Below are 20,006 nucleotides of genomic sequence, written 5' to 3'. Positions count from 1 at the left end.
GCATCCTTGGATAGTCGGTTCAAGGTACTGAGCATGATGAGGTTATCACCCAGAAAGATGTACGAGTCGATGTTCCCAATGAAATCCTGTGATGCTGTTGGTGGCACGTCGGGTAGGTCCGCAGAACATGGATCGCTCACCAAGTGAAGGTGACCCGTTTTCCAGTTCCACACAGTCAGCCGGTCGCCGGGCGTACTTGGCGCGAATGGTTCGAAGCTTTCATCCCAAAACATGAGCGCAGCTAGATAATCTCCGTATATACAAGGTTGCGAAATTTGGAAACCCTTTGATGCATGCTGAAACGTCGCAGTGGCAAGTCCTAGAGGATGCGGCCGGGAGTGGGAAAGGGTCAACGTGTGCACTTTGACAAGGTTCGGTGAATGAGGCCTGAAGAACAACAAGTCAGACTACTGACGTGGAAACGGCGCGCACGACATGCTCACTGCCTTGTGTGCTCGAAAATGCAGATCAGGTCCTGAGTAGCGTCCGTAGCAATGTCTCGAACCCTAAATTCATCCAACCATAGGCACCAGTTGACCATCGCGATGCCGCGCGTTGCTGAGGGAAGTCGGAAGATGGGTACCATATGGGGGCTCAAGTGGTTGTGAGCGAAAACCCCGTTGCGCATATCAAACTTCTCCGCGTCCATCTTGGAGAGGAGCTCGAGCGCGCTCCAGTCGAGTTGCGCCCATCGTCTCTCGTGTTCCATCAGCCGTTGCATGCGAGAAGGGACCGGCATATCACAGCTCTCGAACCCATCACTCTTGCCCGCAAGGATCAGTGCCACCCCGTATTGCAGCGGCGCCGAATTCTGGTACACATCAAGGAAAATCTTCGCCACCTAAGTATCGTATGATCAGACAGAAGATCCTGGTGAGCTTTGAGAGCACGCCCCGAGTCCACTCACTCGCAGGCAGCGGAAAAAGCACTTTATGTCGAGCGTCGCCAGGTCGCCCAAGATATGATCGATGATTTCCGCCGGGAGATGGCACAAGCAGCGGCCACGTTCGTGTTCGGCGATGAGGACATCTTCAGTTTCCGCACTGACTGGGACGATATCTGAAGGTTCAGTGCCTCGGGATATATGCATGCTTGATGCCTTCAGCAGCGCGACCAGAACAGTGAAAGCAGCTGTTTACTAGGGAGGCCCTTGTTCGCACTCGAGCGACTTGCGATTGAACGGTGATCAGCGATGAGGTTGCCCTTATCTATATGGGTGTGTATTCACCTCCATGCGCGCTGTGTTTGCTCTAGCATCGTATACGTAGGACAATGGGCGATCGTTCAGAGATATCCTTCTTTCGGTTGAGGACGTTCCTTGCCGCTGCATGGTCCATCCGGCCGTGTTTCCCTAGCCTACACGTTCGATTCAGGAACCCGGACAGCATTGGCCGTGTCAACAGGTGACAGCATTTGCGGTTAGGGTTGAAAGCAACGCGGCGTCCCATGTTACGCGCATCTAGCACTAGGCCGATGGCAACGTTGTTGTTGTGCTCAGTTTGCACGAAGTCAAGTCGCCTCAGGTTTTTTGTCGGGAGCCAGCCAGGCTGATCTTTCATAAATATAAATGAATACGCTACATAGACGTCTGGGGCTATATACTGAAGATCCACAACTCCTCGTATTTGTCCATAGGATCCTTTTGATTATCCTCCCATGTCTAATGGACTCATGTTAGCGACCAGGACGCTTAAAACGGACGCGAAGAAAGCAGAGGGCTGACAACGTACCACAGATAGGATGATGTTGTCTTCGCCAATGGAACAACGAGAGATCTCGCCGTCCACAGGGTGCATGCGCTTCGAGTAAGGTAACGACGTGGTAACGGGCTCGGTCCATACGCGAGGCATTTCGACAGTTTCTACTTCCGTGACGATGTTCACTTCAGCATCATGTTTGAGAACATCCTTCATCTCGTTGCGCAAAGCCGCCAGGAAGGGATTAAAGTCGTACACAGTTATCCCAGAAGGGTCAGAGTTCGCAAGCGCCATCCTGTAGCCGAAGGTCAACCACCGGGCGTCCCCGCCTTGCGCGGGAGTTTCTGTCAGGCGCGTGAACTCAGGCCCCCATTCGCTCCAGGTTATACGCCCGAAAGGCACATCACGCGCTTGAGTGGCGAAGTTAATCAAGTCTTCCAGGTACATGACGAGCGCCCACGACGTCTGATGCGCTCGTTTGTCGCCTTGGACGTTGCAAGAGGCATCGAATGTGGCTGCGACAATGCCCTTGCCATGTGGTGTATAGAATGGAACGGAAACTCTGGGATACTTGGGACCAGCGTTGGCAGCTAGACGCAAGTTTGTGATGGTTCCGGGCTGGTGAGTGGGTGGGAAGTCGAGGCGAAGCCGCCACGGCTGGTGACTATAGTGACAAGGCGTACCGGTGCCGTCACTCAAATCCCTGAGCTCGAAGAAAGGCGTGGGCTCGTGAGGCTCGATGATGACGAGCAATATGAGGTCGTTGGTCAGGAAAGTGTACGATTGGATTTCTCCGACTATATCCTATGATATGGTCGGCTTGGGAGTAAATCCACGTCATGGAACACTCACCATTAGAGTCTGGCCGGTCTTCCAATTCCATACGATAAGATTGCGATCTCGTACACGAGATTTCGACGGAACACGCGCGCCTCGCCGGGGATGCAGTAACACAGCTGCATAATCTCCGTACACTGACGGGTCCCGTGCGCTGAAATTCGGAAATGGATGTCGAAGCATTGTGGTGTATTTCCCCAATGGATGCCGCTTGCCCGTAGAGATGCTGAACGCGTATACTATAAGGTGGTCCGTAATGCCATGTCTAAGAGCCCGTTCAGATAAGGGACAATGAACCACATAGCAAAAAACCCACGCATATTCCGGCTGCTCGAAGACACAGATCAGATCTTGAGAGGCGTCCGCGGCGACGTGTTGAATGCAATCAGAGTCGAATGACATCTCGGAACCGCGCAGCACGATGCCACGCGTCGCGGAGGGAAGTTGAAAAATGGCCAACACGCCGCAGTCTGGCATGGTCGACGCGAAGAATCCGCTGCGCAAGTCAAAGTCGAGCAATTCACGATTTGTCAAGCGTTTGGTCGAAGTCCAGTCGAGTTGTGCCCAGCGCCGCTCATACTCCATTAACCGTTGCAGACGTTGGGCAACCGGGACGTCAGAGGCTTGCTGTCCTTCGGCCTTGCCCGCGAGAGCTAGAGCAACCTTATACCGCAGTGCCAGCGAATCTCGATAGACGTTGTAGAACACCTTGGCTGTCTAACCATAAATGCGAATTGGAGGCGCTTGAGCTAAGGCATCATGATAGTAGAAGTTGGCCAACCTGGAAGCAGCGAAACAGGCCTTGGATGTCCATGGCTGCTAGATCATCGAGAATCCGCCTGATGATCTCGGCAGGCATATTGCATAAACAGTGTCGATGGTCGTGTCGGAACACGGTACGATTTTCCAATCGCTGACGTGCTTCCGTGAGCCCTTCGAAAGATTGGGTGGTTTCAGGCATGGCTGTCCCGTCGGCCTCGAAGTACTTTGGACAAAGGGAAGTGTGCGAAGGGTGAAGAGGTCGTGTCACTTATCAGACGCTATGAGCACCTGAAGGTGTGATACGTTCAGGATGAGACATGTCTTTATACGTGCTATCCTGAAGGACGCACCTTATCCGTATTCGGGACTTCTCTCCTTGTTCTCGTTGTGCAGGGCGGGAACCATAATCAGAAGCTGTCCTGCTGTGGTCATTCTTGGTCGTGGCATCGACGATTTGGAGTACAACAGCCTCGATGAGCGAGCACGTCGTTGCCGTGAAGGGACTACAAGGTTGACCTGAACTCGGGGGATAACCGCTCTCGCGGAAGAGGAAATATATTCCCAGGCATTTGAGGAGGGGCTCATTTTGCTTGTACCCGCGCATATCAGGGCCAGCATCCAGCACCCGGCCAACACCCAACGTACCGCCTCTTCGCCTAACCATGGCATCCTCCTCGACATCTTCTGAGCTCTCCGTGCCCGTTATCTTCCACACCCATACACCTTACCCCTTGCCCTCACAAAAATTCTTCATTCCGGCATCATGGAAGCGATACCAGCTTTCGCAGCTCGTCAACAAAGCGTTGGCTCTCGCTAGGCCGATCCCCTTCGACTTCCTCATCGATGGTGAAATATTGCGAGGCTCGCTCGGCGAACTCGGCGCGAATACGGTGAGCGAATTCAGGTCGACCGTTGCGTTCTTTGCATGTGCTGATTCCGAAGGAGGCACCTAGGAAGAAACGCTTCAAATCGAGTACATAGAATCCGTGATGCCGCCGCAGAAGATGTCATCGCTACCCCACGAGGACTGGGTCTCCTCCATTTCCTGCAAGGTGCCAGGGTTTGTTTGGACTCTTTATGCTGCAGGGGACGTTTTTGCTAATGCTCGCTTCAGCTACTTCGTTACGGCCTCGTACGACGGCCACCTGCGGACCTTCGACTACTCTCAAAACAAATTAAACGATGTAGCACTCCACGCAGCCCCCATAACCTCTGCGTGCATCGTACCCCAACGTATTGCTGGCTCCCCCGTAGTAGCCACCGCCTCTCACGACCTCACCGCACACCTCACGTCGCTGCCTTCTCTCGGCCCCGACTCTGAAAACGCAGACGCACCGTCCTCACGGACGCTCGCTTCGCTGCACCTCCACACCGCACCGCTCTCCTCTGTGAGCTCGAACAGCGCCGGAACGCACATCTTGACTACCTCTTGGGACGGCCTCATCGGCGTATGGGATACCACTATCCCGCAGAAGGACGAGGTGCCGTTGGACGCGATACACAATACGACCGGCGAGCGCAACAGGAAGAGGAGAAAGGTCGCGGACTCGGCGGGCGAGGAGGCCAAGCCGCGGCGCAAGGCACCTACGGCGGTTATGAAGAGTCATACGGCGAGGGTGTCCAAGGCCGTTTGGGCTCCGTCGGGACCTGTGGCGTACAGCTGCGGATTCGACTCGACGGTACGCTCCTGGGACGTGGAGATGGGAGTTTGCACGAACACTATCGTACGTTCCATACGTCTGGTGTCCTCGATGCCGGCTCACGTTTTCTCTCCGGTAGAACGCGTCTGAAAAGCCGTTCCTTGACCTCGCCTTGACGGCGGATGGCCATACGGCTCTTACGGCTTCGACGGATCGATTCGTCACCATTTACGACTTACGTTCGCAAGGAGATGCTACCGCGCTCTCAGCGTCCTCGGGTAGCTTACCCCATCCGTCGACGCCATCGTGTGTTTGCGTCGGCCCATCCGGCAGCCAGCAGGTACGCAATATTTTCTGTCCTGTTCCACTTTCCGGGGATGCTCATGTTGACCGCTGTTAGGTCGTGACTGGCGCGTACGACGGTGTCGCCCGCATTTGGGACTTCCGCAGTACTAAAAGCGCGCTCGCATCACTGAAGACGTGGGATGGATCCGGGCAGAAGGTGCTCGGCGTGGACTGGGACACCGCGAGAGGGATCATCGGTATCGGTGGTGAGGGCGGGATGGAGGTGTGGAAAGTGGGCAACACCGCCGCTGCATGAGCGTCGCATACACTACCATGCACCAAGTCTAAATGAACTGCGAATGCTCGAGCTACCTGAGCGTTGACAACGTCAAACTTGGCGGCAGGAATTCCGAGCAATACCAGCCTGCGATTCTGACCGTGAGAACTTGGTCTACAAAAGTTTGTTACTTCGGTTACTTCTCTACACGCGTGTGACGCTACCTCCTTCTCACCAACCTCCGGCTCTTGTTACAAGGCCATGATTGGCCTCAAGAGCACCCTCAATGTCAGTCCGAACGACCGAGATACACCACGCGATCTCTGAAAGGTGTTTCTTGCAGGTCCTGGACAACTCGGGCGCGCTCCTCGTCGAGTGCGTCAACGTCCTCAAGCACAAGGTGAACAACGGGTGCGGCACCGTCGGCGACGAGATCGTCTGCGTCGTCAAGCGCGCACGACCCGTGAGCGCCGCCGCCGCGTCGTCTGCCACGGCCGCGAAGGTCCGCCGGGGCGACGTGCGGCGCGCCGTCATCGTCCGCACGCGGAAGGCGGTTCGGAGGCCGGACGGCCGGATGATCCGCTTCGACGACAACGCGGCGGTGTTGTTGAACAACAAGAAGGAGATGTTGGGCACGCGTATAGGTGGTGTGGTCAGCGCGGACCTCAGGACGAAGGGGTGGGGCAAGATCGTCTCTCTAGCGCCCAAGGTACGTCGTTGGTCTGTAGCATGACGCTCTCGGCTCATGGCATTTGTCAGGCTATATGATACACATGTTGCTTAATCACGGCCCTTTTCTCATCGCACAATCCATCGTTGCCATGTTTTGACAGGGTTGGCCTGCCGCCGAGCGCAGGTTTCGGCGAAAGCGTGCTTGCCCTTCCACATACGGAACCCACTCGAACCCTCAAGCGTAAGTGGACACGACCTGCGGTACTGGGTGGATTCGCATCTACCATACGGGTGCTTTGGGTGGTGCTCCACACTTGCTGAAATCCGTCGAGTCATTCCAACTGACCCAGTCATTCTCACAATGTGGATCGGTAGGTGGGTCAGCGGCTGCTACACCCACCACTTCACCGCTGTATATCGGGGGGAACTTGCAGACGAGCGTGGACATTTACTGCCTCGACCGTGGATATCCTTGTGCATGTGGGTCGGCCGTGGGTCGGATGGACGATTAACCCTCGAGAATGGTCACCTAGCTTGGGTCTATATCTTCTTCCGACGCCCACGAGCGGACTCGGATGCGGCGCTCGACATTTCTGGCCTTTGTGGATACGGGCTCGCTCGGTGGATCGAGTGGGTTGACGTGGGTTGACGAATGGATTACAAGGAGGATCTCAGGGTGCTCATCCACTTGCTTCATCGAGGGGATACCAATCGCAGACTGTGTCAACCCACAGGCAAAGTAGCTGTATGCCACCTGGAGGGCGGATGTGGGTTCGGACCCCGTACCCCATCCACTTGCATGGGTGTGAGCAATGCTGCTCCGGTTTGCGGCCCCAGTCTGACATGCTTGCATAGGATGACGGATCATGCTCGCTAATGTACATTGGATTACGCAGCTGCTGCGACGACTAGCCTTCCAACTTGGTTCTCAGAATTCGACCGCGATCGAACACGGCGTCCGCCTCGATGTAACACCCTTTCAACCACCTGTTGGTCATATCCTCCTGCACCTCGCCCGCGTCTTCCTCGGGGTCGTGGAATGCCGTCCTTGCATGCAGCACCCGGCGATTATCGAACAAGACTGCGTCGCCTTCTCGAAGGAGGTATTCGAAGCGTGCCTCGGGTCGGTCGAGTAGGTCAGCGAAGCGCCTGAAGGCGGGGTAGAACGCATCGGGCGTAGAGAGCGGAAGCGGCGCCTGGAACGGCGGGGAGTAGTTGATGTGCGCTATACGGTCGGAGGCCGGGAAGAGCTCGATCGTCGGGTGCTCAAAGTGCAAGTGGTGGCCGTCGTTGATGTAATGGAACGACACCGGCGTCTCGGTGAGCGTGCGGAAGCCCTCCGGATCGGCGCGGCTCAGCGTACTGGCAGCGTGTAGGGCGTCGACAAAGTACGAGGCGCCGCCGCGGACGCGGTTTCGGAGGCAGTGGAGGATCTGGAAGCGAGGTGGGTGCTCAAAGTATCTGCATTGCGCTTTGCGTTCATGAAATGGAAATAGAAGATGAGGTGGAAAGAAGCTCACAGGAGATCCATGTGCAGACCCAGATCTAAGTCGGTGTACGCGATGTTTTTGCTTTGCTGTACGTTTTTCACGTCCCATGTCTCGCCATAGAACGTCGCCCTGACCTCGCTAAACCTGCTCGCGAGGGCGCGCACTTCGCAACGCTCGTCGCTGGTCTCCGCCGTCGGGACGCCGGTGACGAAGAGCAGGCCGTATTGCCAGAGCTGAGAGATCGCGGCCAGCAATCCGGACTCCGTCTTCAGATCCGCGTACGTCTGATAGAGTTTCGCATCCGTGTGTTGTAAGCGCGCCCGATCCCATGGGATGCGGTCGAGATCGCGATGGAAGGCCTGCCGCCGGTTTACGGCAGAGTATCGTTCCAGGAAGTCGAATCCGAACGAGGACCGATGTCCCTGTCGCCACTCGATGCTGACTCCGTCTCCGCCAGGCAGGGGCGTCACCCCTCCCGGCACCGGGGCGACGTCGGGCGAGACGTCGGTCGTGCGATGGAGTTTCTGTCGCGTGCTGGGATGGACGCAGGATGCACACTGGCAGGAGTCGCGCAGCCATCGGTAGGGGAACGCGGCGCCAAGGGACTTGACGGTCAGGGAGGAATCTCCGATGGCGAAGGGCGCGAACAAACGTAAAGAGGGCCGCATGTGGAGTGCGCTGTTTACGTTAACCGGGGCGTTCGGTGTAGACGCGTTGTTATTCGGGGTGGGTCCTGTCTCAGGAATGAGAGTTCGGTGGTGGAATGCCACCCAAGCGAGTATAAGTACCTTTGCCTGGGCTGGTGCTTGGGGATGGCACAAGGGAGATCGGGCACCCGGCTGCATGCCTGGGGGACCAGCATGATAACGTTCAATAGCAATCCTCGCCCAAACCGACGCGTGCCGGCCATCTCCGGCCAGGCTTCCGGTCCGAAGCTGTGCCGGAATTCCGGAAGCAAGCTCAATGGAGGCGCGTCCGAGCTTATTTCTTCCTCTCGTTCATCTCTTTCACCTCTCTGGAACGATATTCACAGGCAGGCACTGCTGTCCGGAAATGCTATCGCAGGGTCTCTCAAAATATATCTTTCTCTGCTACAAGATGCTTGCTGTTCTATCTTAATATCGCATCCTCCCATGTCGCAGCCGGCACAGCGACTACGGTCAGATGACAGCCAATTGCCATTTCTCCGAACAAGAGCCCTGCCGGGACGCTATCTAGACGCAGGAAGACTGCTACCTGCAGTAGTACGTCGACCTACGCAACTGCGTGCGTGTGATGCTCATCTGGCGGCTAGCGAGCTGCTCGGGCGATGGTTACCAGGTCTCGTACGATGTCGACAAGCTGACTGGATGGCATGACTTGCTCTCTACTAGTGATCTTGACGCCGGATACTCAGCGGGTACGCCTGGCCGTTGAGAAGTGATGGCATATGTCAAGTGAAGAACATCCGCCATGACTAACCCACCTATATAATCATGCGAGAAAATATATTCTCCAGCTGATAACACTGCGTTCAGCTTCCGAGATCGTGCCAGGCTTTCACATTCTCTCGTCGCCCTGTTTCAAGCCACCTCAACTCTCGGATGTACCGCGATGACCCCGAGATCAGGTTCACTGCAACGCTTTCGACTCACCTGGCACGGATCCCTTTCTCGCATCTACGGATCATGGGAGCAATGGGCAATGTTTCGTCCTCCAGTTCGAGTCAACAATGACCTTATTTACTCTCGAGGTACGCCCACGACTTGATACCGATAGGATCATAGAGGTGCATGACAACCATGAGAACGATAACCATTACCACAAACTAATACCGGGAATGCCTCGATATGACGATCTTCGACGGTGTCTCACTTGATAAGGTCATTGTGATCATCCCACGTCGATGACTGAAGGCGTAGACTGACTGTGCACGCAAGATCGAGTCTTCAACGCTTCAGCTCACCATTCAGTACCACAATTGGCAGCAAACGTACGCATATTACTCAGTCAATGTGCAGTACAGTGGGAAATCAAAATACAAAAGTGCCGATCCCTATAGGGCCATCCTGCCATTGTCTTGAACACGTCGAATGGCGGTTCTACGCCCTTCCTCCCTTCCGTTGTAAACGGCGGCTCGAAGTAAGGCTCGCGCCGCTGGCGCATGCCTGATCGCCAGCATGTTTATCGCTATTGCATAGACCGTCGATGCGGCTTCGTTTACTGCGTGAGGAGGTTCCTGGGTCCGGGTCACTGGCGTCGAGATCTTGGATGTCGTCGTCGCGTTCTGCCTGACGGCCACGTTTCCGTCCGGCGGAGCTGGTGGTGATCCATGCAAGTTCCGATCGTCTGGGTCGTGTCGGTTGAACAGCCTGAGCGCGCCCGGCCTGATTGCCGACGTCCGCCGGCGGGTCCTCGACAAGCGGCAAAGCATCACGGGCAGACTTGAGGACGCCAAGGAAAGCCTCGTGAGTCGGAGGATTGTAGTCGGGTTCTCCAAAGTTCGGGAAGTCAAGAATGCGCCAGAGCTTCAGGACCGTATCTTTCAATGGATCAAAGTACGGTTGGAAGTCGTCCATTAAGCACCTCAGACCGAACATGCTGGACATATTCATCAACTTCTCTTTTCCTATACTTCTCTCGTCCTGTCCGTCCATCCAACGGTGTAACTGGGTCTGCAAGGGATGCAAAGCCCGATTATAACGTCCAGGTCCCTCCAGCACGATGCAGGCCCAGCAAAGCACGTAGAAGAAGGATTCCAAATCGTGATGTGCTTCGTGTTCGATGTCCTCTTCGCTGATGAGTAGTTGAACGGACATGAACTCTAGCGTCCCCTAAGCAAGGAGATGTATAATCAGAATCGTCTAAGCTGAGCAACGTGATCACGAACAGAACGGTGGTTTTTGTGCAACTCTGGGTCTCCCTCGGTGGAACGGGTGACGGTTTTGCTATAACCGAAGTCGATGAGGCGACCTAGGCGCTCTCCGGGACATCTGCCCTCATATTCAGATATCAGGATGTTGTGGAAGCTGATATCGCGATGTAGCACTTTCTGGATTTCATACATATCCTTATGCGCTATATGAAGTTCGTGAGGCAGGTGGTTCACGACCTCAATAACGAGGGAACGCACCTTCCACAGCATCTATCAGAACGCTGAGCAGCTCTCGACGAGTCTTAAAGTGTTTCAACGAGACTCCAGACTCCTGCAGAACTAGCCGGTAATGTTCGCGCGTTTCGATCTTCCCGACTTGCGCTGAGATGCCAACCTTGTCGCGTATGATCTGCGTCGAGTCTATGACCCCGTCCACTCGGACCCGTTCATGCGCGACGTAGTGTACGATTCCTTCTATGTCGCCCGCCGCCTTCAAGATTTCCCATTCCTTCTCGGGACGGGTGACGTCGATCCAGGAGTCCTTGATTATGAACGTTTTTCCGTCTTGAGAATGAACCCGGAGGATGATTGTGCCTCTGCCCCTCAGCGTGCTCTCCATGTGCAAGACGTCCTGTATCTGGTACGTCGTCCCACCGACGTCGACGGAACGGGATCCAAGTGAGTTGGGCGGGGTAATAGTGCAATCGTACCCAAGGGAAACCGCTGTTCCGAAGGCGAAACCACACAAGACACGAAGAAACTCCCGCGGATTCTCGTGGATATCGATCTCGCTGCACTGCAGGGACTCCGCTCGATCGAAGTACCACAGGGAGAGAGAAGCGCGGATGAGAGTGATTCCGAGAATAAAGCGCCGATCGTATTGAGCGCCGAAAGCCAGTCGAACGTTCTCTTTGAGTTGGGCCGAGGCGTTGGCCAGATAAGTGCCGTCTTGACCAGACTTGATCTCTATGAAAGCGTCAGCGTGGCCCCGCTTCACACCTGTGTTGGAAGGATCGATGCCGAAGGGCATCAATACTCCATCAGGAAATCTCTGGCAGGCTTCAGCACCAGGTTGGTCGGTTACGCCCAAAGGAGTCCTGGAAGCGGAGGTGCCGGTCCATTTGCGAGTAGGTGTGTCAGAGTCACAGAACGAGTTACACCGCTTTGCCGCCTCCACAATCTTGTTCAAACGGGAACAAACCAGCGCGTCCCATCCATCACTAGACGTAGGGTTCGGTAGCTCCGAAAGATCAAACCATGAACGCTCGATGTAAAGACAGTCGTCGCAGCTTCTGGGATCAGATAGATAGGCAACGGCTTCGTCTAAGTCGAGTGGAAGCGAGCTCGTCGGGAACACTTGATCCATGAGTCCAGTATCCTGCTTGACCATAGCCCCTTTGAGTTCGATGGTGATGGCGCGATGCGTCAAAACCCGAGTAACCGATTGTCTGCCAGAGCGTGTGTTCAAGCCGGAAGTTGAGCGAGCTCTCCAAGGAGTATTCGAGCTCGTACGAGCACTGCTCGTTGTCGGGGTCGTCCTGGTGGGGTGGCACAAGCGTGGTCACTGGTCAGACCACGGTGTTCCCTGGTGTTGTGCTCGTTGTGTACCACGTGACCGCGTTTCATTGTGCGAGGGTGTGCCTAAGCGTCCGTTTTATCAGTAGTTTCTAGTTTCTCGACGACAGACCGTCATGCTATACAAACTTACGCTGATGTGCTTCACCATTATAAACGCTTATAAGGTAAGAAGGGTGTGAGAGCAAGGATGTCGGCGCTTTCGTCATTATGAGGCTGTGCAGGCACACGTTTTAGACTGAGCCACTGAGGACGATGTTAAGGTCGTCGATAAGATCGACCTTCCTACGGATTTAGACCTAGGTAATCTCTGCCAGAAAGATGTTACTTACGGCCAGAATACGAGCTGCTAGGGCGATAACAACCAGCTCTAAGGACGTTGACTGACTACCAGGATTGCATGGCCCACTCTCAGCCAGGAGGATTCATACCGTATAAATTGAAGGCACGCCGCTGGCACCGGAGAAGTAGTGATGGCATATGTCAACTGAAGAACGTTCACCATGACGAACCCATTTCATGTGAGTTTTCGTGATCATGCGCAAAATCGCGTTCTCGGCTAGTCGTCGTCCGGGTTGATATGAATTACGACGGATACTCATCTACTGGTAAGCGACTCTTCACCCCGTTCTCGTCACCCCATATCCATTGCATGTCAGGCCCCGAAGGCATCGCGATAACGGCCGAAGCCAGGCTCAGGCTCGGTACAATGCCGACAACTCCTCCGACTCACCTATGCTCGCAGATGTTATTTTCGAGACAGGGAAACTACGGCAGTCCCCAAACTCCATGAAGTCTACAATCTCCAATGCAGCGGTTGGCTGCTTTACCAGTTGAAATTTTACGGGGCTCAACGACAGCATGTCCCAGAGGGAGCAGCAATATTTATGTGTCAGGGATCGTCCTTGTAACACTGATACTCTACATATTGCGGTGTACAGTACATAAAATGAGGAGAATGTATATCAAGAATATAGCTAGCGTTGTGATGATATATAATCGAGCACGTATTACCCTGTCTTCGAGGAAGAGCGAGAGGCATTGAGAAATTGTATGTGCAATCTTAGTAGTGCCGCCTGCGTTTAGTCCTGACCGCTGGCTTGAAGTCTTCATCGCTATCGTGATCTCTGCCGCTGCCGCTGCTGCTTTCGCTAAGGCCATCATCTTCTTCTTCGTCATCGTCGTCGTCATCCTCCTCATCCTCCTCCTCGTCATCGATTTGCTCCCCATCACTTTGCTCCTCATCACTCTGCTCGTCCTCGTCCTCGTCCTCGTCCTCTCCCTCATCGTCCTTGTCCTCGGCGTTCTGTTCGCCGCTCTCCTCTTCGGCTTCCTGGCGGCTGCGCTTCTGCCCCCTCGGAATAACTCCGGCAGCTAGGCCTTCGGGCGCTCTTCTACGCCGATTACTCCTTGCCTTTGGTACGGGTACTTCAACAAGCGGTAATGCGTCGCGCCGAGCCTTGAGTATCGTCAGGATATCGTCGTAATCGGGGGGATCGTAATCGGGTTTCTCCCACTCGTCCACTCTGAAGACCCGCCGAAGCTCCCTGACAGTGGGCTTCAGCTCCTCGAAGTACGGATGGAAGTCCTCGAGCAATTTCTCGAAAGCGATATCGCTCCGCATTTGGCCAGATTTGTTCAGTCCTATAGTCTCTTCATCATCGCCCACCATCCACACTTTGAGCTTGGTCTTCATGGGATCAAATCGCCGTCGGTTTTGTCCCGGTCCTTCCAGCACGATACAAGCCCAGCAGAGGACGTAGAAGAAGGATTGTAAGTCATGATGCACCTTATGTTCTATTGCGCTATTGTAGATGAGGAGTTGCACGGCCATGAAGGGCAACGTTCCCTGAAAAAGCAAATCCACGATCAGAACGCAAGCGATGGGATGGAATCAAACGACCCACCGATCGGTGATTCTTGTCTTCTCCTTCATTGCCAGTGGACTCTGTCAGAGTTTTGGAGTAATCGAAATCGATGAGTCTGCCCCGGCGTAGTCCCGGGGCGAGGTTTTCAAATTCGGAGATCAAGATGTTGTGGAAACTGATGTCGCGATGCAAGACATGGCAGTCTTTGCGCATCCGCCTGTGTGCTACGGCATGATCATGAGACCATTAAACGGCGCGTATGACGGGAGGATAGTCACGTACCTTCTATAGCGTCTATTAGGACGCTGAGCAGTTCTCGGCGTGTCGCAAAGTGTGTCAACGATACCCCGTGCTCGCGCAGGATGAGTCGATAATGCTCCCGTATCTCTGGCTTCCGTCCTTTCTTCTTCTTCTTTTGCACTTTCTTTGGGGCAGCATCGACTTTGCAGCGTATGATGGCTGTAGAGTCTATAACGCCATCGACTTGAACCCTCTCGTAGTCATCCATGTGCACAATCCCCTCTGTCTTCTTGGCCTTCTCGGTTTTGAGGATGTCACATTCTTTTTCAGAACGGCTGACGTCGATCCACGAGTCCTTGATGATCGCTGTTTGATCATCATCCGAGCGAACTTTGAGAATGATAGTGCCTCTGCCTCTCAGCGTATCGTCGATGTGTAGCACGTCTCGTATTTTGTACTTCTTCCCACAAACGTGGACCGAACGGAAGCCGGTCGAGTCAGGCTCAGTGAAGGTGGGGTCGTAGCCGAGAGTGACCGGATCCGCGAAGGCGAACCCGCAAAGAACGCGAAGGAGTCGTTCTGGATCCGTGTGGATATTGAACTGTCGAGATTGAAGAACACCCGACCGATCGAATCGCCAAAGACGCATGGAAATTCCAACCAAGGTAAGCCCAAGAATGAAACGCCTGTCATACTGAGCGCCGAAAGTCAATCGAGCGTTTTCCTTGAGCTTCACCGAGGACTTGCTGCCACCCTTGCTTTCTTTTCGAAATTTCATCTCGAGAAAGGCGCAGGCATGACGTCGCTGGACGGTACTGGGGGGAACATCATGCGGAAGCAAAACACCGTCGGGTATACTCTGACAGGGTTCCGTGGCGGAATAGCCGGTCCACTTCCGGCGAGGTATAGACGAGCTGGCGGTCCGCCTGCACTTCCTGGCGGCGACGTCGACTATTTGGTTCAGGAGATCGCATACCGCAGAATCCCGGTCTCCTTTCCGGGACTTCGGCAAGGACGACCAGTCAGTCCATCTTCTGCGATTGTACAAGCCGTCTTTCCTCACAGCAGCCATCGCTTCGCGAAGATTTAACGGCACAGACTCCGACGGAAATACACTCTCGACAAGTCCGGGCACGTCCTCGATCATGGCACCTTTCAGCTCCGTATGAATAGCGCGGCTCGTCCAATCCTTGGTGACAGATTTCGTGCTGGATTGTGTTCGTAAGGAGTTGCTAGCTCTGATGGGGGTAGACGAAACGGTGCAGGTCGGTCCGGGCGTAACCCTAGGTGGGGTGGAGTGGCGAGAAGCCATGGCCAAGTAAGCGAGCGTTGAACTGGGTGAGGAGTGCGGAAACTCACTGTATGGGAAGAAGCTTGTTCTACCCAGAGGCAGAGCGAGGCGTCCATTAGAGAGCCACCAAGCTTGATGGTGGTGAGATGCCACAACGTTGAACCGTGGCCATACGGTTCCCTTTGTGCTCGTTGCGCACCACGTGACCGCGTTTCATTATGCAAGCCGGGGCCTAAGCGTAGAGTTTGAGTATCAGTGCCAGCTTTCGAAAATCTCCATGCTATGTAAACTTGCGCTGTTGACCTATCTGTACTGAAGAAAATGCGGGCGTGACATGTAGGCTGTCTTCGTGAGAGCACTTCGTCACTCTGGTGGCAAGGCTGTGCAGGTACACCGCTGAGAACGAAGATGTTAGGGTCGTCGATAAGATCGACCTTCCTACGGAGTCAGACCAAGGTATATATCTGTCAGAAAGATGTTACCTACGGACAGAATGATGACCTCGATGGACAGGTCTTTAGTTCGTGTGCGAAATCCGCGTACCGCCCCTCTCAGTCTCAACGGAGACCGACCCTACAACTCCGTGTTCTTATCACATCTGGACCATCGCCTTCGCTGTTCAGAGCTGCCATGTCGACTCAGGCGGCCGTGAAACACCATTTCATCGTGTATGCCCCGGATTCTACTGATCCGGAGGCCCTCTCCCGTCGCTTGTCCGTCCGGCCGAGTCATCTCGAAAATGCCAAGAAGCAGAAGGAGATCGGTTTCCAGAGTTCGTTGGATGCAGTTGATACCAGCATTTACCCCTCAGAGCTGATCCATCGCTTTTGCGCAGAGATCGGCGGAGCCATGCTCACGGAAGACTCGTTGACTGCCTCCGCCGCTGATCGCAAGTTTGTTGGTTCTGTCATGATCTTCGAGGCGTCCTCTATCGATGAAGTGAAGAAAGCGATATACGAGGACGTGTACTACGTCAACAACGTCGTGAGTGAACCGCGCTCGCATCGGGCAATCAAAGCTGAGTCTGAGACAGTGGGACCACGACAAGCTCGTCATCTTGCCCTTCCTCTCCGCAGCGCCGCTTTCCTGAAGATTCCAACAGTATGTGAGGATATCGTATATAGCACACGTATGCAGTCCGTTGGGTACAGTGCAACGAATGATGATGCATCCTGTCACGGCCCGGGCCAGTGCCCGTGGGCGCCCTTGGGCGCTCGGGGGAGCGGTTGCTGTGCCGTCTTTTATCCCACCACCTTCGCTTGCTGGAGGTCGGGAAACGGAAGCGAATATACATCTTCTCATCAACCACGACTTCCCCGGGCACGCCAGCCGCAAGCATCCCTCATTCTTAGTGCTCCGGTTTTGTCTGGTGTCGTCAAGCTTTCTGCACGCTGCGCGACAGCGTACTGTAGTTGAGCGTGTACTTGTACCGCCCAGCCCTGCCGTCCTGCTACATGTCGGAATCGAGTCCATTGGATGCGTCCTTTGTCGTTGTGGACAGGGATGCGAGCGCTACGGGTGCTGCACCACGCCTGAATCCGACGAATGCGCCGGCCTCTAGCAAAAGCGTTAGTCCAAGCCGTGGTGCGGTCCTTCTGATGCTCACACAAGCTTATGTATATAGGGTCCTATCCCGCCCAAAACCGCCCACGTACCCTACGCTCATGACTGGTCGAAGGAAGGCACGAACGGTGGAATTAGTGTGCAAGGGCGGCACTTTGTGGATGGCCTCGGCAGGATCTGCAGCTTGCGCGGCGTGAACCTTTCTGGCTCGAGCAAGACGTATGTTTTCCTGTCATTACTGTATCTCTCTACTGAGTACCGTGTATGAAGGCCAGTGAATCATGACCACGAGCGCTTCCCGGCCGATCACGAAGGCGTCACATTCGTCGGCCGTCCGTTCACGCTTGAAGAGGCACCGCAGCACTTTGCAAGACTCCGACGGTGGGGGCTGACTTTTGGTACGTGCTCCTCACGTCTCCTCGCGCGCGCGTCTCGTGCTGAAAGCTGTCGCCTTAGTCCGATTCCTCGTCACTTGGGAAGCGGTTGAGCACGCTGGCCCGTACGTGCTCTCGATCCAGTCCTCTGCGATTCGCTGACCTACGATCAGTGGACAGTATGACCACGAGTACCTCACCTATATCCGTTCTCTCCTGTCGCTGCTCCCACAGTACGGGCTGGTCGCCTTCGTCTCGCTTCACCAGGACGTCTGGTCGCGTTACTCCGGCGGCTCAGGTGCGCCTGCATGGACGTTGGAGCAGGTCGGCTTCGATCTGCATGCTTTGGAAGATACGGGAGCCGCGTGGCTGGTCGGTGTCAAAGGCGGTGGCCACGTCGAAGCCGAGCGAGGCATATGGCCGTGCGGATACCAGAAACTGGCCGCGGCCACCCTCAAGTGAGTGGCCGTCGAGGAGGCAGGTTCTTCTTGCTAAACTCGGTGGACGTCTAGCACATGTTTCTGGGCAGGCGATACGTTCACACCAAAGCTGAAGGTCAAGGCGAAGGATGGCACGGAGACGTCTGTGCAGCAGTTCTTGCAGAACGCCTTCCTGAACATGTGGGACCAAGTTGTGAAGGCCGTCGGTGACCTTCCCGCTGTCCTGGGCTTTGAGGTATGGATAGTCCCCGCCTTGCGCTGCGCTAGCCGCTAACGACGAGCAGATCATGAACGAGCCCCATCGCGGATATGTGGAATTGAAGTCCCTCCACGAATTCGTGTACGAAACCGACTTACATTTATCCCACGTTCGTGAGTGACCAGGTTCTGCTAATCTCCCGAGTCCAATTGATCCTGAATTGTCCAAATAGCATCCGCCATGCAGTCCTTCTTACTCGGTTCCGGTCACCCAACTCGCGTCGGACATTGGACGCGCTCCTTCCCTATGCCTACCCGACTTACGGGCTCAGAAGTGCTTAATCCACACGGCAAAACGTGCTGGCGTGCCGACGGGCCTACCTCCGGTCAATGCATCTGGGAGATGCACGGCGTCTGGGGATGGGACAAGAGGAAGGATGAAGGAGTCGTGTTGAGGGAGAGCTACTTCGTCAAGCACCCGATGACCGGCAAGAAGGTGGAGTGGTATGAGGACTACTATTACCCATTCGTGAAGAAGTGGGCGGAGAGGGTGAGAGGCGTCGCGGGCGCGGACAAGATAGTCTTTGTGGAACCGATACCGAACGAAGTCGGTCGTCCCTTGTTTCGCGAAGAGGCGCGTCTAACTCGAGCTTATCACCTGTAGTTCTGCCCGGAGTCTTGGACCCCCGAGCGCCGACCGGCGAACTTGGTTTACGCTCCTCACTGGTACGTACTCTCGTGAATTCTGTTGAGTTTTTGGCTTATGCTTTCGCACCAGGTACGATCTCAATGCCCTGTTCGCCAAGGCTTTTGGAGATTTCACCGTGAACGTGCAAGCTCTCTCCCGAGTACGTGGGCTGTTCATCTTCGCTGCTGCCTCGCTAACGGCAGCGCAGGGCGCCTTTCCTCTCAATACGTTCTACTGGGGCCAGCGCGGGGCCCGTGACAACTACGCCCTGCAAATGAAGAACATCGTCGAAGCTGGCTACCGTGCACTGGGCGAGACCCCGGTCATCATTGGCGAGTGTGGAATACCGATGGACATGAAGTGAGTTCCGTCGCAGGATTTCGCACTGCGCCCCGGTTGACCCTTTTTCACAGCAAAGGTGAAGCCTTCAAGTCCGACAACTGGGAATGGCAAGGTCGGATGATGGACGCCATGATGACCGCGCTCGAGCGTGCGCTCATCGGTTTCACGTGAGTGCATTTACTCCATCAGTAGCTCGTCTACTGATGTCACCCCTTCCGCTCTCAGCCTGTGGAACTACAATCCAGACAATGCGGATCATATTGGCGATGACTGGAATGGCGAGAACTTCTCGTGGTTCAGTCGGACGCGGGCGTTGCCTAAAGAGTTCCTACTGGAGGACCAGACCTCTGCGAGTTTGGACCAAGGCGGACGTATCCTCCAATCGGTGATTCGGCCGTATCCCGCTAAAATCGCAGGTATACCCTTGAAATTCGATTACGAAGCCACCACTGGCAAGTTCGCGTTCGAATGGGCGACGCCCGATCCATCTCAGACATCGGTTGCTGCTGCCGCTTCGGTCTCGAGCCCTCCGTTGAACCTAGCTACACCGTCGACCGCGGAGACCCAGATTTACGTGCCGTCCATGGTTATCCATGGGCGCAAGCTCGTGGTCAAGGGCTTGCGGGACGGGGACACTCACCGTTACGTGGAGGAGCTGCAGACGTTGTTCGTCACGACGGAGGATACCACGCCGGGAAGCGTGCATAAGCTAGTGGTCGAGCTGGACCCGCCGCTCAAGGCGCCCTGGATAGTAAACGATTTCTGGACCGACTTCGGCGTATGGGTCTGGACGGTGCTTGCTGCGATCATCTCCTTCATCGTGTTCAGGGCTATTGGGTGAGGATGAAGCGGAGGACTTTGCCACTAGATAGTCGACAAGGGATAATATAAATAGAGCGTAGACTATACCCAA

General features: G+C 55.0%; 7 protein-coding genes across 7 annotated transcripts; 4 read left to right on the top strand and 3 right to left on the bottom strand.

Moving 5' to 3' along the window:
- Positions 1-4: 4 nt before the first annotated feature.
- PUNSTDRAFT_140942 (uncharacterized protein) lies at positions 5-3,393 on the bottom strand (the record flags this gene model as incomplete). The annotated part of the gene is made up of 9 exons (XM_007379573.1): positions 5-86; positions 141-387; positions 444-841; positions 908-1,047; positions 1,603-1,660; positions 1,731-2,501; positions 2,550-2,799; positions 2,851-3,251; positions 3,316-3,393. Coding segments are annotated over 9 exons (2,424 nt in total), but the record flags the coding sequence as incomplete, so codon positions are not given.
- A 565-nt stretch (positions 3,394-3,958) lies between these two features.
- On the top strand, positions 3,959-5,605 carry PUNSTDRAFT_118117 (ribosome biogenesis protein YTM1; the record flags this gene model as incomplete). Its single annotated transcript, XM_007379572.1, has 5 exons — positions 3,959-4,186; positions 4,250-4,356; positions 4,411-5,020; positions 5,076-5,276; positions 5,337-5,605. 5 exons carry the CDS (start codon positions 3,959-3,961, stop codon positions 5,535-5,537), a joined length of 1,347 nt encoding a protein of 448 aa, XP_007379634.1. The 3' UTR covers positions 5,538-5,605.
- Positions 5,606-5,759: 154 nt separating this feature from the next.
- Positions 5,760-6,266, top strand: PUNSTDRAFT_130344 (ribosomal protein L14; the record flags this gene model as incomplete). The annotated part of the gene is made up of 3 exons (XM_007379571.1): positions 5,760-5,786; positions 5,842-6,207; positions 6,258-6,266. The coding sequence occupies 3 exons, from the start codon at positions 5,760-5,762 to the stop codon at positions 6,264-6,266; spliced, it is 402 nt and encodes a 133-aa protein (XP_007379633.1).
- Positions 6,267-6,576: 310 nt separating this feature from the next.
- Positions 6,577-8,445, bottom strand: PUNSTDRAFT_81271 (Clavaminate synthase-like protein). The gene is made up of 3 exons (XM_007379570.1): positions 7,691-8,445; positions 7,026-7,631; positions 6,577-6,975 (listed from the first exon to the last, which is right to left on the bottom strand). Exons 1-2 carry the CDS (start codon positions 8,326-8,328, stop codon positions 7,079-7,081), a joined length of 1,191 nt encoding a protein of 396 aa, XP_007379632.1. The 5' UTR covers positions 8,329-8,445; the 3' UTR covers positions 6,577-6,975; positions 7,026-7,078.
- A 4,707-nt stretch (positions 8,446-13,152) lies between these two features.
- Positions 13,153-15,509, bottom strand: PUNSTDRAFT_130341 (uncharacterized protein; the record flags this gene model as incomplete). The annotated part of the gene is made up of 3 exons (XM_007379569.1): positions 13,153-13,938; positions 13,997-14,181; positions 14,240-15,509. The coding sequence occupies 3 exons, from the start codon at positions 15,507-15,509 to the stop codon at positions 13,153-13,155; spliced, it is 2,241 nt and encodes a 746-aa protein (XP_007379631.1).
- Positions 15,510-16,118: 609 nt separating this feature from the next.
- PUNSTDRAFT_130340 (uncharacterized protein) lies at positions 16,119-16,578 on the top strand (the record flags this gene model as incomplete). The annotated part of the gene is made up of 3 exons (XM_007379568.1): positions 16,119-16,260; positions 16,324-16,472; positions 16,522-16,578. 3 exons carry the CDS (start codon positions 16,119-16,121, stop codon positions 16,576-16,578), a joined length of 348 nt encoding a protein of 115 aa, XP_007379630.1.
- A 364-nt stretch (positions 16,579-16,942) lies between these two features.
- Positions 16,943-19,934, top strand: PUNSTDRAFT_130339 (glycoside hydrolase; the record flags this gene model as incomplete). Its single annotated transcript, XM_007379567.1, has 13 exons — positions 16,943-17,056; positions 17,113-17,270; positions 17,322-17,449; positions 17,508-17,550; positions 17,599-17,883; positions 17,938-18,100; positions 18,150-18,237; positions 18,297-18,670; positions 18,728-18,789; positions 18,842-18,911; positions 18,960-19,111; positions 19,165-19,260; positions 19,319-19,934. 13 exons carry the CDS (start codon positions 16,943-16,945, stop codon positions 19,932-19,934), a joined length of 2,349 nt encoding a protein of 782 aa, XP_007379629.1.
- Between the last annotated feature and the right edge of the window lie 72 nt (positions 19,935-20,006).

Source organism: Punctularia strigosozonata (genome assembly GCF_000264995.1).
Source record: "Punctularia strigosozonata HHB-11173 SS5 unplaced genomic scaffold PUNSTscaffold_1, whole genome shotgun sequence".
Taxonomy (NCBI): Eukaryota; Fungi; Basidiomycota; class Agaricomycetes; order Corticiales; family Punctulariaceae; genus Punctularia; species Punctularia strigosozonata.
The sequence above is the reverse complement of the archived record's forward strand: the minus strand, read 5'-3'. Positions and strand labels throughout refer to the sequence as shown.

Coding starts and splice junctions, on each gene's coding strand:
- PUNSTDRAFT_81271 (XM_007379570.1), bottom strand. CDS start 8,328: ATGCGGCCCTCTTTACGTTTGTTCGCGCCCTTCGCCATCGGAGATTCC. Junction 7,632..7,690: donor GGTCTGCACATGGATCTCCT/GTGAGCTTCTTT, acceptor AGCGCAATGCAG/ATACTTTGAGCACCCACCTC.